Source organism: Apodemus sylvaticus, chromosome 23, assembly GCF_947179515.1.
Source record: "Apodemus sylvaticus chromosome 23, mApoSyl1.1, whole genome shotgun sequence".
NCBI lineage: Eukaryota > Metazoa > Chordata > Mammalia > Rodentia > Muridae > Apodemus > Apodemus sylvaticus.
In genome coordinates, this window is record NC_067494.1 from 25452086 (window position 1) to 25466925 (window position 14840).

General features: G+C 39.4%; 1 protein-coding gene across 4 annotated transcripts in view; it reads left to right on the plus strand.

Annotated features, from left to right (window-relative positions):
- The window catches only part of Aig1 (androgen induced 1), a 226934-nt gene that overhangs the window by 66905 nt on the left and 145189 nt on the right, over positions 1 to 14840 (plus strand). For all 4 annotated transcript variants that reach the window (XR_007975221.1, XM_052169390.1, XM_052169387.1 and 1 more), the window contains exon 3: positions 6054 to 6155. Coding sequence is in view for 3 of the 4 variants with exons in the window: in XM_052169390.1 (XP_052025350.1) it covers positions 6054 to 6155 (102 nt within the window). In the remaining variant the exon portion in view is untranslated. The remainder of the gene's footprint in view (positions 1 to 6053; positions 6156 to 14840) is intronic.

Genomic DNA, 14840 nt, shown 5'->3' on the forward strand with positions numbered 1-14840 from the left:
GTATCATTTACCAATATTTATAGTAAAACATATAAAGACCTTTATAAGGGCAAGCATGATTAAAATCAGTACAAGGGGGAAAAAAGCAAAAACAGAATAATTGTGTTTGTATAAGACAAATGAATTCACAATTGCCATTCTGGACGGCTTTACTAGAGATGTTTATTGCTTGGATAAAGAATAAACATCACCATTGTTGCACAAAGTCCTTTAGAAAGCACAGGAAGAAATAATTCCAACTGATTATTTTGAATTCATTCATTTCCTCCCACCAAAAATCAGATGACAACATATTGAGAATATAACATTATAGATCAGTAGACTTCATGAACTGACATAAAATAAGCCCAAATTTTGAACAGAATATCAGTAAAGGGACTTCAGCAGCATATGTTGATAAACAGCCATGGACCATTTCTCTGACATTCAAAATCAATTGATATGCTATTGAACTTACAGAATAAGATAGTTGTCTCAAGAGATGCAACAAAACCGTCTGATGCAACATAGTCATCTGAAAAATATTATCACTTACAGTCATTATGTGTTTGTGTCTCCCAAGTAAATTTATGAGTTCTTCCTCAACTGGTACAAAGTCATCAATGAAAAACTGCAACTAATGTCAAACTTTCACTTTTGAGATACTAAACATTTTCTCTGCAGCAGAGAAGATGATAAAGATTTTCCCTGCAAATCACGTCTACTTGATTTTGTGCTAAGACCCTAAGTAACTGGAAAATGCAAAAAGAAAAAAGAGCAAATTGTACGCAGTTTATAAAAGAGCTTTATTATTTGAGACACACACACACACACACACACACACACACACGCATGCACTAATTTTTAAAATAGCCACTTAAAACTACTAATCAAATTTAGTAAAGGCATGGGGAACAATGCCATTATATTTAAAACATTATTTTCACAAAGTAGCAACAAAGAAGTCATAAAAATATAATAGTGTACAATAGCTCCCCAAACCATGAAGTCCCTACATATAGAGTCAGCAAATATTGTGACTATCTGTACGTTGTTAACTACAAACAGTTCTGGGAGAACCTAAAGACAACCTGAGCACATGGTTGTATAACATACTGCCAGCAGGAAGCCTCAGTGTAGCCAGGAGGCCAGTTCTCAAACAGGAACACTGAGAATTCTGGCTAGATATGTGTAGAAATTTAGCAACCTGAGATTCTGATATTTAAATGGAAATACAAAGGGCTGAAGGACTTCAAAACTATTCTGAAAGAAAGGACATTGTAAGAATGTGGGTAAGATTCCTGGGCATATACCCAGAGCATTCCCCAGCATGTAATAATGATACATGTTCCACTATGTTCATAGGAGCCCTATTTATAATAGCCAGAAGCTGGAAAGAACCCAGATGTCCCTCAACAGAGGAATGGACACAGAAAATGTGGTTTATATACACAATGGAGTACTATTCAACCATTAGAAACAATGAATTCATGAAATTCTTAGACAAATGGATGGAGCTGGAGAACATCATCCTAAGTGAGGTAACCCAATCATAAAAGATCAATCATGGTATGCGCTCACTGATAAGCGGATATTAGCCTAGAAGCTTGGAATACCCAAGACACAATTCACATATCAAATGAAGAAGAAGGACGGAGAGGCCCCTGGTCCTGGAAAGGCTCAGTGCAGCAGTCTAGGGGAATAGCAGGACAGGGAAGTGGGAAGGGGTAGATTGGGGAACAGGCGGAGGGAAGGGGGTTTATGGGACTTTCGGGGAGGGGGATCTAGGAAAGGGAAAAATCACTTGAAATGTAAATAAAGAATATATGGGGGGAAGGCATATTTTTTCATAGCAGAAATTTCACCTTAGCAAAATGTTTATTTTATTGTCACATGACAAAAGTTAACAATAAATGTGAAAACTAAAAAAAAAAAAAAAAAGGCTAAGAAGAATTTTAATATGGTCCTTAGTTTGATCTAGGTAATTTTCCCCCTTGAGTTGGAAAAAGGTCTATAACGTGAAGGCATTTCATTCTTATGATTAGATTGGTGATGTTCAGCAAGGGGCTTCCACCAATGAGTCCACATGGGTCTGAAGTGGCTCCTTGCCTGCGCCTTTACACTGACACCAAACCCTTACCCTATAGAGATAGACATGCATGACTTCACCACTTGTGAGAGGTAATCTCCATGTCACCTTGATGGAACCTAAGACCACCTGGGGGATGGGTCTCTCGGTCTGCTTGTGGGGTGTTATCCTGATTAGGTAATTGTAATGAGAGGGCCCATCCATTGTGGGTGGAACCATTCCTTAGGTTTGGGTCCTAGACTGTATAAAGAGGAGAAAATAAGCTGAGCAGAAGCTTTCTTGGTCTTTGTTTTGGTTCTTAAATTACTTGAATGTTTAATACACGGGTTCAGTGTGTCTTGATCATCACCACTCCCACCCCTATTCCCCTCTAACTTTTCTTAGGACCATGTGACACGTTTCCCAATTTTACCCCCTTCTCCTCAGTCTAGTTAGTGCTGTGACTGGCATTTGCATGGGTGTGGCCAACCACTGATCATGGGCTTTCTACCAACTGCCATATCTCCTGAGGAAAAATTGTTGTCTCTACCAAAGGAGACAACAATTACCAATGGCTACTCAGGCAGAGGTGGGGCCTCTGCCGCCCTTCCCCTGACCCATGTTGAATTTTAACTCGCTTGATATTGTACAAGTCTTGTGTAGGTGACCACAGCTGTTGTTGGAGGGTGTGTTTAGCCTTGTCATGTCCAGAGGACATCATTCTTCCTGTCTTCTTACATACTTTCTGCCCAGACTTCCGAGATCTTCCCTGACCCTTGTGGTGGAGGAGTTCTTGACTGTGGAGGGAACGTGAGTAGCTGCCTCAAATGTCTGATGCTACTGTGACTTTACCACTATGACCACTGTGATGGACTGTAACCTCCCACTGTGGGCAAACCCTTTCTGAAGTTGCTTTTGTTGAGATATTTTATCAGAGCGACAAGTAACTAGGAAACCACTATTTAAGTCAAATTATTTATTATAAATTACCTTGAATCAGACCAGAGGAAGAAGCTTTAAGGCATATATGTATATCTGGGCAGGGGATTCCCAGATCAAAGTTCCTTGGGTGTAGTCTCTAAGGGGAAGGGCTCAGGTTCTGAATGAGAAGCCATTGGACCTGAGATATCATCACTCCATGGAAAGGCAGGAGGCACAGGGTAGTAGGAAAGGCCTCAAAGTAGGAACATCCTTAAATTCTTACTAAAATGTAAGACGAGGTTTGCTCTAGGGTGCTTTCCAGAGCTCATCATATCTGTAGGGTTTGAAGAGTGGATGCTGTTGATTTATGGACCACACTGAGTATCCAGGCTGTAAAGCATGCACCTGTGTTTAGCAGTGGTGTGGCTGCAGACCTGACAGTGCATGAGCCATCAAATCAGCCATGTTTAGATTTTACCTCACTCAGTTGTCAAACATATACAGAAAGAACAAAGTGAAATTAGGATATTCTATCTTTCACTGAGAGTCTGGTTATGACTGGTTGTATGTGAGGTGGCTCATGTAATTGATTGGGAAGTGTCCCTTCCCAAGTAGCAGTTTAGAGAGGCTGCTTCATCCATCTTGTGAGGAGAGGATGCTCTTGTTCTCATAGCATCCTCATCTCAGGTCTCAGCTGAATAACCCACAGCAGCATGAACCTCCCAACATTCTCTTTCTAAATTCTTTATCACAGGCCTCACAATAGCCCCGGGAAATAGCCTGATTAATTATACTACAAAAACAAAAAGCATGTCATGACGGCCCAAGGGAGCCATCGCCACCATCGGTCTTCCTTTTATACGTTCTCAATGACTTCCCACACATTTTCCACTACGAGTGCCCCTGATTATTGTCACTCTGGGCTCAGCCCACTTTGGAGTTGCCATCAAGAGTCCTTCTCTCTCATGGTCAAGAAGAAAGTCTTCACCTGTACTCTTCATCCTTATTGTGGTCTTCTGGACTTTGGTTTGCATTCATTCTGTCTTCCTCTCTCCGTGTATTCTGACTTCCTGCCATCCAATAGCCGCCCCAGATCCCCACCCCAATTACAAACGAGTTCTTTGTCGTTTTGCTTCCCTCACACCCACTGCTTTGATAAGATTCCTTTCCCAGCATCCTTTCCTGCTCCCAGCATCATCTTGTTCTTGACATTTGGACCACATCTTACCAAACTATCTGAACAGCTGATTTGAAGATCATTCAGGGGAAAATTGATGTACTTTTTACTGTTGTTACAGAACTATATATGCATGCACATAAATTCATATGTATTCATAAAAGCATAGTAGTTTTCAATTTTCCTTAGTATTCTTTATTCATAATAAAGAGATGAATTAATTGCTTTGAGGCTTCTCTTATCTTATTAGCTAAAGTATTGAGATCAAAATTACGGGATATTGTGAGATTCCATTCATATGTGAAATCTTACATACAAACAAATGCTATTAAACAAAAATGAAAATCTTGGTTTTTCCAATTGTGGCATGGAAAAAAGAAACAGGCTACACCCCTCCTACTTTAAGGAGATGATGCTGAGAGGTAGTTTAATAAAATTTTAAAATAGCTACCAGCTATCTACTTTGTGAATGTGGTTGTTATGGATATCCAGTCCATTTGATGTTTAAGGTGATGAATAATTCGAAATCGTGGATAACTTAAAAATTATTCATGTACTTGAAAAGTTAACATAGTTAACCTTGAGCTAATAATTGTTTTTTTCTTTTGTTTTACTCTTGTACATTTGTAAGAGGATGTTGAAAAATTGTTCATCCAAAAGCAGTGTAAATAGCTAGTGGGTCCAACTTGGCACTAAAACAACATACAGAGTCTTACAGTCATCTGCTGTAATGATTAATTTTTACATTTTATAAAATAGTGAATATTTGCAACACCTCAGATTTTAAGGGCGAATTCTATCCAGATTTCAAAGCAGATATAGTTGGGAAAGAGTTCTGGAACCCTCTTGAATACTACTAACTATAGTCTAATATCTGATCAAAAGTCACATTAAAATACTTGTTATCTGCATTAAGATAATACAGGAGCATGACTATCCTATAATTATAAAATTATAAAAACTGAAAAAAAACTGTTTATACTCATGATACATTTTTTTAATTCTGTAGAAATTTAAAAATCATTCTACAGAGCATGTGTGTGTGTGTGTGTGTGTGTGTGTGTGAGTGTTTGTGATTCACAAAAAGTTATCTGTAGTGTAATAAAAGTTTACATACTCTGCGACTGTGCCAATGGCTAAGATGTGGTTCATTCATTTCTTCATTTTAACCTGAACTTTATTTCTCACTGTTAGTTTGAAGTGTGGTGAAATAGTCGATCAAATACTGCTATTACTCTCTCTGGATTACTGTATTGCTTGCTATTGGGCCTAAAGAAACTTCTAGAACTCAGATGAACTTCAAAGTTACTCCAAGAGAATTAGCAGTCTTCTTTTTCCCCTTCCCACCCTCTGCTTCTCAGTGTAGTTATGTCTTGGAAGAGGCTATATAAATTGATACATTTCCTGGAAAGGTGACGTGGGCTATGCAATTATTAGTGGGGTTTAGTGCTGATATCAGTAAGAGGCAAATATGCATTTGACCAGCATTTAAACCATAGGGCAGGATCAAGGAAGATGGACGAATGTAGTTTGCAGTGTTTCGAATGGATGCTCTTGCTACTAAGGAATGGAGTCTCCCTGCAAATATCCATAAGTGACCCTTTAAACCCTCTTGAGAGGGACCAGACTGGCACAGTAATCCCTGAGATGGTGTTCTTCCAGACAACAGGTCTTCTCTCTCCTTTTCAGGCAGCCTCCTCTGCCTAAAGACACAGAAACCAAAGAGGGCTTTGACCCTGCCTCGGTTGCTACTACAGAGCAAAGGCAAACCATTTTTCTAGTCGTTCATTGCACTACTGCTGTCTTGGCATGAATTCCAAGCGCTCTTGAGTCTTTTAAAACAAATAACAAATCAGCTATGCTTTGTAAAAGATAAACTTGAAACAAACGATTTCCTCTCTCTTCCAGTTTGTTGTCGCGGTGTTCTGGACCATCTATGCCTATGACAGAGAGATGATATACCCAAGATTGCTTGACAACTTTATCCCAGGGTGGCTAAACCATGGAATGGTGAGTGCATGAAAATAAATAGTTTCCATTCATAAAAAAAAAAAAATCTACCAAAGAGCTATTCTTGACTTCCCATCATAGAGACCTAATCATGTGTCAAGACCTGGAAGAAGACATCGAGAGGAGACTAGCAAGGGTAAATGAGATTCTTTCCTGTGTGTAAATGATGGGCTAGAGGAGTCCATTTTTAAGAGGGGCCAGTGGTGTTAAATCATACAAGTAACTCCTTCCTGGATGAATGCAGTTTCTGTGCCATTAGCAGCCTGTCTCCATACCTCAAGGATTCATTTCCTCGGACCCAGCCACTGGCCCTTGGTTTCACCCCCACCTTGCTTTAGAGGAACCATGTTGGAAGTAACATTGCAGTTGGGCAGTTTTCCCAGAACACAGCAAGATTCTTGTTCCCTCTCATCTGTGGCAGACATTTGAGGTGTCTATTTTTCCTTTAAAAAAGAATATATATGGAGTGCTTGTGTTGGGTTTATGTGAACCTCATGTATGCAGTTGCCCTTGGAGGAGAGAAGAAGGCTGGAATCCCTGGAGATACAGTTATAGGAGCTTGTGAACCATCTGATGTTGCTGATAGAATCCCAATCCAGAGCCTCTGTAATCAGTTAGCACTCAGAAGTGCTGAGTCCTCTCTCCATCAGCCACTGGAGACGTCAGGAGCAGAGGATATCGGCCTTGTCAAGGTCCACTCCTGCCTCCCTTGGTTTTGGACCTTTCTGTTTCTATCTGGTGCTTGAGCTTTGTCACATTGATCTCACTTGTTTCAATCAGATACTTTGGATGGTTTGTTTACCACTCTACAGGACTTGAAGGTAGTAGTTCCTGTAGAGAAGTTGTGTGTCCTGTTTTCAGCTTCTAGGATGGAGCAGGGTTTTGTTATTAATGAAAAGCAATTTTTAGAATAATCCCAGGATGTTTCCGTTGAAAAGGGCAACCTGTCACAGAAATTATAGGGAGAGCAAGAGCTAGAAATCACAAGCCTTAGGTCAAAAAATAACAGTTCTATTATTTTCCTTTTGTCCCCAGTTGTGGGACATTTTAAACAAAGCACAATGCGCTAATTAACATGATTGTGCTGAGGGTCTTTAAATCATTCTTTTTTAAAGGAAACCCATCAAAAGTGGTATATCTCAGGCAATTTAAATTTTCTATGAGATCGGTTAGAGCTATTGAAGATTTAACCTATTGATCTAGTTTCCAACATAAAAACTGGGTCTTGTTAGTCTTCAACATCTCTTGACTCAAACACCCTTCTACTTCTCTACAGATTCCTTGTCTTAGTGTTTCTATGGTTGTGACCATGACTATAATCACGACCAAGGCAACCCCTCCCCCTTTATTGAAAATCAATTGTTTCCTCATACAATAATAATACAGTTTCTTTTCCTTCTACTCCTCCAGTTCCTTTCCACCTCCCCTCCCACGTGGATACACTCCGTTTTTGTCTCTCATTAGAGAAGAATGGGCTTCTAAGAGATAATAGTAACAAAATATATCAAAATAAAATAAGATAAAACAAAAACTGGCACATTGAAGTGGACAAGGCAAACCAACAGAAAGAAAAATAAAGCCCAAGAGAAGGCACAAGAATGAGAGACATATTTGTTCACACTCAGAAGTCCCAGAAAAACGCTAAACTGAAAGCTTGCATATATGAAGAAAACCTGGTGCAAGCCCAGGAGTGCTCTGACGTTGCTGATTCAGTCTCTGAATTCATTTGGCTTTATTAAGTTGATTAGGGACTTGTTGTCCTGTTCTCTATCTCCTCTGGCTCTCCCTTTCTTCTGCCATCTCTTCTAGAGTTTCCTGAGCTCCAAGGGGGAGGTATTGGAGACTTCTCATTTAGAATTGGTTTTCCAAGATCTCTCACTCTCTGAATAATCTCTGCCTGTGCGTCTCTGTATTTGTTCCTATCTGCCACAGGAGGAAGCCTCTCTAATGATGACTGAATAAGTCACTGATCTATGAGAATACCAGAATATTATTAAGGAGTCACTTTATCACTACTTTTTAAAGACCAGTAGCATTTGATTTTATCCTATGCTTCCTGGATAGTTTCTGGTTCTTGGCTATCCGGTCAGTGTTGGGTACGGGTTTGATCTTGTAGAGTGGGCCTTAAGTCAAATCAAATTACTCCCACAACCTCTGTACTACACGCACGCACACACACACACACACACACACACACACACACACACCACACACCACACACACAATTTTATACACTATTTTTCAAATCTCATAGCTGTGATGATAGCAATGAGATCTGAGCTCATGCCTATTTGGTTTCAAATGTATACACTTATTAATGGTTTGGGTTAGATATGAATATGGAAAACATTAACCCATTCTTTTAAAATGCTATCTTTATGGATTTTTACAAGTATAGGTCAAAAAATTCAGAAGAAATATTTTGAAAGTAATTTGAAGTTTTGTTTCAAACTCTATAGCATAGTTTAGCTATTGAAGAAAAACCAGTTGACAATTGACTAGGGATTTTAGAAAAAAATATTTCATGGTATTTGTCAGTCATCAAAGCAAGAGTATAAATAAAGAAGCTTTGCCACTGTACAAGTAAAACCAAAACATATCATGACATGGATGTTAGTAACAGGCTTTGGTCACCTTCAGGTATATTCTTATTCATACATGAAACAACTTCAGTTCCAGTATCTTCAAAGATTCCTCAGAGATGAGGAGCTGATGGCTGTTTTTATTAGGAATCTGAACTGAGTGAATTAGGAGAGGGGTTCTCCTGAAACTACTGCCTACTGCCCACTGTGGGGATAGTATGCGGCTCTGCTAATGTTGGGAGGTCTCACCTGAGAGCATAGTTAATCATTGCCATCAACCTTCACTCTTGTCCTGTCTGATTTACTATGTACATCCCTAAGCAGTATTACCTTCAGACCAGAGAAACAACCATTTCATTTGTAGATCCTGACTCTGAAGTTTTAATATTTCGAATAAATGCCTTAAGCCTATGTTTAGCCTTTGGAACTTAGGCTTGGCTGAGTTTTTCACTTGACTCATTTGGATAACCTAATGGTTTTCTGTTTGGAGGTGGGGCTATTGAGACATGCAAGGAGGAATTGAAGGATACAAATATTTAGGAAAGATGAAGGATACATTAACTAAACTGTAAAATCCTCTGAGATAATGTAAGCTCAGTAGATTCTTTCACAGTGAAATGTGTTTCACAGCAGAGATAAGTGAACATTTGTTTGCATTTTCTAAATCATGATCCCAAGTTAATAACCAAAGAATTTGTTCTCTCTCTCTCTTTCTCTCTCTCTCTCTCTCTCTCTCTCTCTCTCTCTCTATGTATATATATATATATATATATATATATACATATATATGTGTGTGTGTAGATGTATATACATATATGCTATATATGCATCTATGTATATGTGTACATAGAGAGATAGATAATCAACATTTTATTATTTAGTTTGATAATCAAAATCTGATCATTAATTTCTGGAATCACAAAAATTTAACTTTTATACAAATGTACTATAAGAGGTATACAATTTCAAAATTTAAATTTATTCAATTTTCAAAATTGAACCTCTTAAATATTTTAATATTATATTTTCAGTTTAAAACATAGATGCTATTAAAACAATACTAATTTCTTAGTTACTATTCTGTTGCTGTAATAAAATGACCAAAGAGACTTTAGAAAAAGTTTATTTGGGCTGCAGTTCCTGAAGGTTAAGAGCCCATCATGTTAAGAGGAGTAGTGGCAAGCCACAGGCCTGAGCAGGAAGCCGAGAGCTCACATTTCCAAACACAAGCAAGAAGCAGAGAAAGTGAACATGGAGAGAGCGAGACAAGACTATAAACGCTCAAAGCTCGCCCGCCCCCAACAGCATACTTCCTTACTTCTAGCAGTGCTCCACCTCCCAAAGATGAAAAAAAACCTTCCCCAACAGCGCCACCAGGGGGTGGCCACATGTGCACACACCCAACCTTATGAGGAACATTTCTCAGTCAATCACAGATTATCCAAGCTTGTTTTAGGGAAATACATCTGACAATGTAGAAGTTTAGCAAATATCATAGTTTGTTTGCTTAACTAATAATTTTCAAGTGTTTCTGCAATAGCATCGGCCCTCCAGGCCTATCTGCCTGTCTTATCAATGGGAAGGTTAAGCACCTTGTAGCTATCAAAGATCTTTCCAACATGGCTGTGGAAATCTCAATTGGAGAGGGACAGTAAATATGAATGTCTCCTCTATTCACCAATCCTGGAAAACCAGAAAAGAGGGTCCAAATGGGAGGAATCCTCTCAGAGATTGAGAGAGCTGTCTCTTTGGTCCAATGGTTGTATTACAAATTGGTTCTGTCCTTGCAACCAGATTTGTGCTATCCATATGTGACGCTGTGATGACATTTACCAAGTGTTGACACCGAAGATGGATTCTCAGAATAATGTTAAACTTACTTTTAGGTCTTTTTACCACTCATGACCACACAACAATGAATAAGGCCACACAAGCCAAAAGATTGGTTCCATCATTTTAGTCGCTGTTCTATTAGTTGTGAAGAGACACCATGACCAAAGCAACTCTTATGAAAGGAAGCATTCCATTGGGGTCTTGCTTATAGCTTTAGAGGTTTAGTCCATTGTCATTGTGATGGAATGCATGGAAGTGTGGAGGCAGTCATGGGAACAGTACCTGAGAGCCACACTGGTCTGTAGGTAGGGAAAGACTCTGGGCTTGGAATGGGCTATTGAAACCTCAGAGCCAACCTAGAGTAACATACTTCCCCCAATAAGGCCTCACTTCCTTCTTCTTTTAATCTTTTCAAATAGCACTATTATGTGATAAGCAAGCATTCACGTATATGAGCCTATAGGGGTCATTCCTTTTCAAACCACTATAAGTATCCAAACTACCGAGATTGGCCATGGACAGATGTAGTTGAGCTTTCTACAAGGCCTGCAACATGTAGAAACTGAATGCTAGTTCATCTCAGAAAACTTGTGTTGCAAACCTTCTTTCTGCCCAACAGGGTGTCGGCATTGTGGGGTTATCCAGTGAATCAAACAGAGGAGGAAGAGTTTGAAAGGATGCAAATGGTGTTTAAAGTTGAGGCGAATAAGAAAACACAGCTGTAAAGAGAGAACTTAGTGCTGTTTTCACTCCAACAAGAGAAGCACACATTTTCGGACCCGTCTGTGGGTTGTGAATGCTGAGCTCAGGAACTTTCCTTTCAGCCATTAGACTTTTTCGAAGTCATGAAAATAAATAAGTAAATACATATTTCGGATCTAGGGAGATTGTAGGCTTTCAGTGGTGTTCCGACAAGAGGAACCAATGATGAGACATGCTCTGCTGTAGACGACCTAGGGAGAATGCAAAACAGTGTGGAAGGCTAGGGTGCTATTGTCATTATCATCATTATTAGAGCAGATCTTAAAGCAGGCAGCATCTTTATATTCTACTAATCACAGCAGGAATATTCGCTCCCCTTATAATTTATGAGGAAAAAAATAAACCCTATTTCTTCTCATACTTGATTTGTCATGTCTTGTTATATTTAACTGATACCTCCAAGAGCCATAATTTAGGCAAGTAGTTATCCTGTTCAATATTATTTGACATTTGGTAGTTAAGGAAGATTTTCTCCATTTGGTTTTCCCAGAAGAGAAGGCAGTAAGTGCTACTTGCATGATGGTCGGTTTTGTAAGAACTCAAGATCTGAAATTATTTTGGTAGATAACATGGCTTATGGAATATTTCCAGCTTTGGGATTCACAGATTGCAGAATTCATGGTCAATAGAGTCTGTGCCATCCTTGTATTAGACACTTCATGAAGGGTGTTGCCGGTGGAAATAAGGCCATTGTAAACACTGCAGAGGTTTGGACTGGCCTTTCTCAATTACTTTTTGCATTCATTCTAAAGTAATTAGGAGACATCTGAGATTTTTTGAGGAATGGACATTAGAAATATGAGCAGAGGTGAGAAGCTTACTTTCTGACAAGGCTGCATGTGTTATGTGTGAAGGTATTTTACAGGAATTATTTCCTCTACTGTGAACTTTTCTCCATGACTGTATGTTCTCCCAAGTCTAATTCTCTCCTGAGGTTTCATAGAATTAAATTTTAACCTCTGGCTTCCTTTTTCTCTTTTTAAAAATCACTTTCTACCTTCATTTAAAATATGAATAGGCCCTGTAGTGGTAATAGTTCAAAGCAGTCCTCTAAGTTCTCTTCAGAGTATTCGGGGGTCATCAAAACCCAAAGTGTGGTTTACTTAAGGGCCTTTCCCCCTAATCCTTAAATCCTGAGATATTTCAAAGTAAATTTAATTCATCTGTTTTCCATTCATTTGTTGCTTGGTCTTTCCACTTTGTGGAGGGTGGTGGCAGGCAGGAGGCTGCTGTCCTATGCATGGCTTCCATCTTCGTGCCATGGACACATCGTTCCTGAGTCACACCTCTACCTCTTGGCAGAATTCCAAACCCATATCCTTTCCAGTTTCCTTTAAACTGAGGTGCCAACCTGAGTTAACATCAGTATATTTGCCAAAGAAAGTAAAGAGAAAAAAATCCACATTGGTGTCACAGAATCACACAGTCCCAGAATTCTTACACTTGAGATCCCGAGATCTTCCAGTGTAAGAATCTTCAGACCATGTGATATAAAAGTTCCAGAACAATGTTTGACTGACTGATTAGACAGATCTAGGGATGGAGATCTGATGGGGAACAAGTTATCACCTGTGGAAAAGGGCATCAGAAGGAGCAAAAGCTTTTCTCCAAGTCAGGTCAGCCATTTGTCTTTACCTGTTCTGTCAGATCTGAACACCAAATCTCTGAGTTCCTCTCATGAACTGCTTGAGCCAGTCTCACTATCTCTGATGACCTCATCCTTGCAGTATATGCAGGTGGCATTTCAACTCTGTGCTTCCCGGTTCCAGTGTTGGAGATCATACTCTGGTTTTGACATATGGAGTAAATAGTAAACCCAACTCATTACATTAACTCTCTTCCTGTAAGTCTCGTCACTCACCATGTGCTGCCATTGCAGCATAGACAGATATGTCCATGAGCTCTCTTGTACCACATCTCTGAGGTAAATCCTACTAGTCAGATCTCCCAAACTTGCCCTGGTCTCTCCTTATAGCCACTTTAGTTCAAGGTTTCTGTTTCTCAACTAAGCTATGCCGCTGGCCTTCTCTCTGCCTCCTGTGTCTCTCTTCATTTCCCAGTCTCCTCTGTTTAACCTCAGCTAATCCTTTTAGCAGCCTAGATTGCCCTTCTTAGAGAATGAAAGCTCCAGTGGCGTCTAGTAGAGTCCTTTCTCAGGAACCCCTGTGAGGGAAGGGATACTTGGTCTCCTAGGTTGAGTGGGTTCCTCATGTGCCACAGGCCTTTACTTATGCATTGTTTGCTTTTCATTTACTTGGTTACATCTCAGAGTGGTTTCCAGGCCTAAAGGGACAGCAGTCCCTGCTCCCCACAGTTCCTTTCATAAGAATCTAGTGAGGAAATGCTGCAGAGGCCTTTCCTCATCACATGCTATCTCTTCGTACCCTGCCACATCTTGTTTGTACCCATTTTTTCTGTGTTGTATGGCCTTTGCGGTATAACCACTATCCCTGCTCATCAGTATTGCCCAGGTCTCCACTATATTTCTGAGGTAAATTGTGCACAACATCATTCCTACTGTTTTGGTTTTTGGTCTCAATATAGAATGCTTAATTGTATTTCTAGTGGATTCTCTATTGTCAAACACAATGTGAATGTAGGGTAGACTATGGGAAAGCTACAGCACAAAGAATTTGGGATTACCAAGTTGAATATATTGGAGTTTAACAAAATAATGTGGGTATTCTTTGTTTTTTTTTCTTTGAATTTTGGTTCCTATGGTTGTGTCATTGAAGTTGCTTTAGAAGAGAAGGCTGCATAAAATCAGCAAGAGCAAGAAAATGATTGACAGTTTGAGCAGAAAATATTAATTTGATAGAGATGTGTACATTGTATTATAAATATAAATGTATTTAGTAAAAAAAATGTCAGCTGTATTTCTTTAATCTAGCTAGTTCTCTATAATGACACAGAGAGAACAAGATTTGTTTCCAAGTTTCACCTCAATATTTGGGCAGTCAAATGATCTATCTTAATGCCTTAAGCTAATCTGACACCGTCCCAGCCGATATCCCAATAATACTTGCAGTTAGGCCTTCCATGCTCCATCTGAACTCTATGAACTCCTTCCTCCTCTTCCTCCTTCTCTTCCTCCTGTTCCTCTTCCTTCTCCTCCTTATCTGACTTTTCCTCTGTCTTTACTTCCCCGGCTGACAGAGGTTCCACCCTAGTCTCTATTCTACCCAACCATTGAATGATCAGCATTTCTTGACAAGGCAAAGAGTAAATGGTAGAATTATTTTCACAAATTTGAGACAGAAGATTCTTGACATAAGCATTACGATGCCATGTCCAGATACAAAATATTATAGCAGAGAAATCAACATTTGAATAACACAAGTGTAACCTTTACATCGTGCACAGAAAATCATGCCTACAGAAATGTGTAGTGGCTGAAGGGAAAAGTGAAATGCAATGACAGCTACTAAAATGATTTGTAGATCAAGGAGTGGAAAGACAGGGAATATGTGTATGCACAACTGTGAAGAGAGAGGATTACATAAGGAAA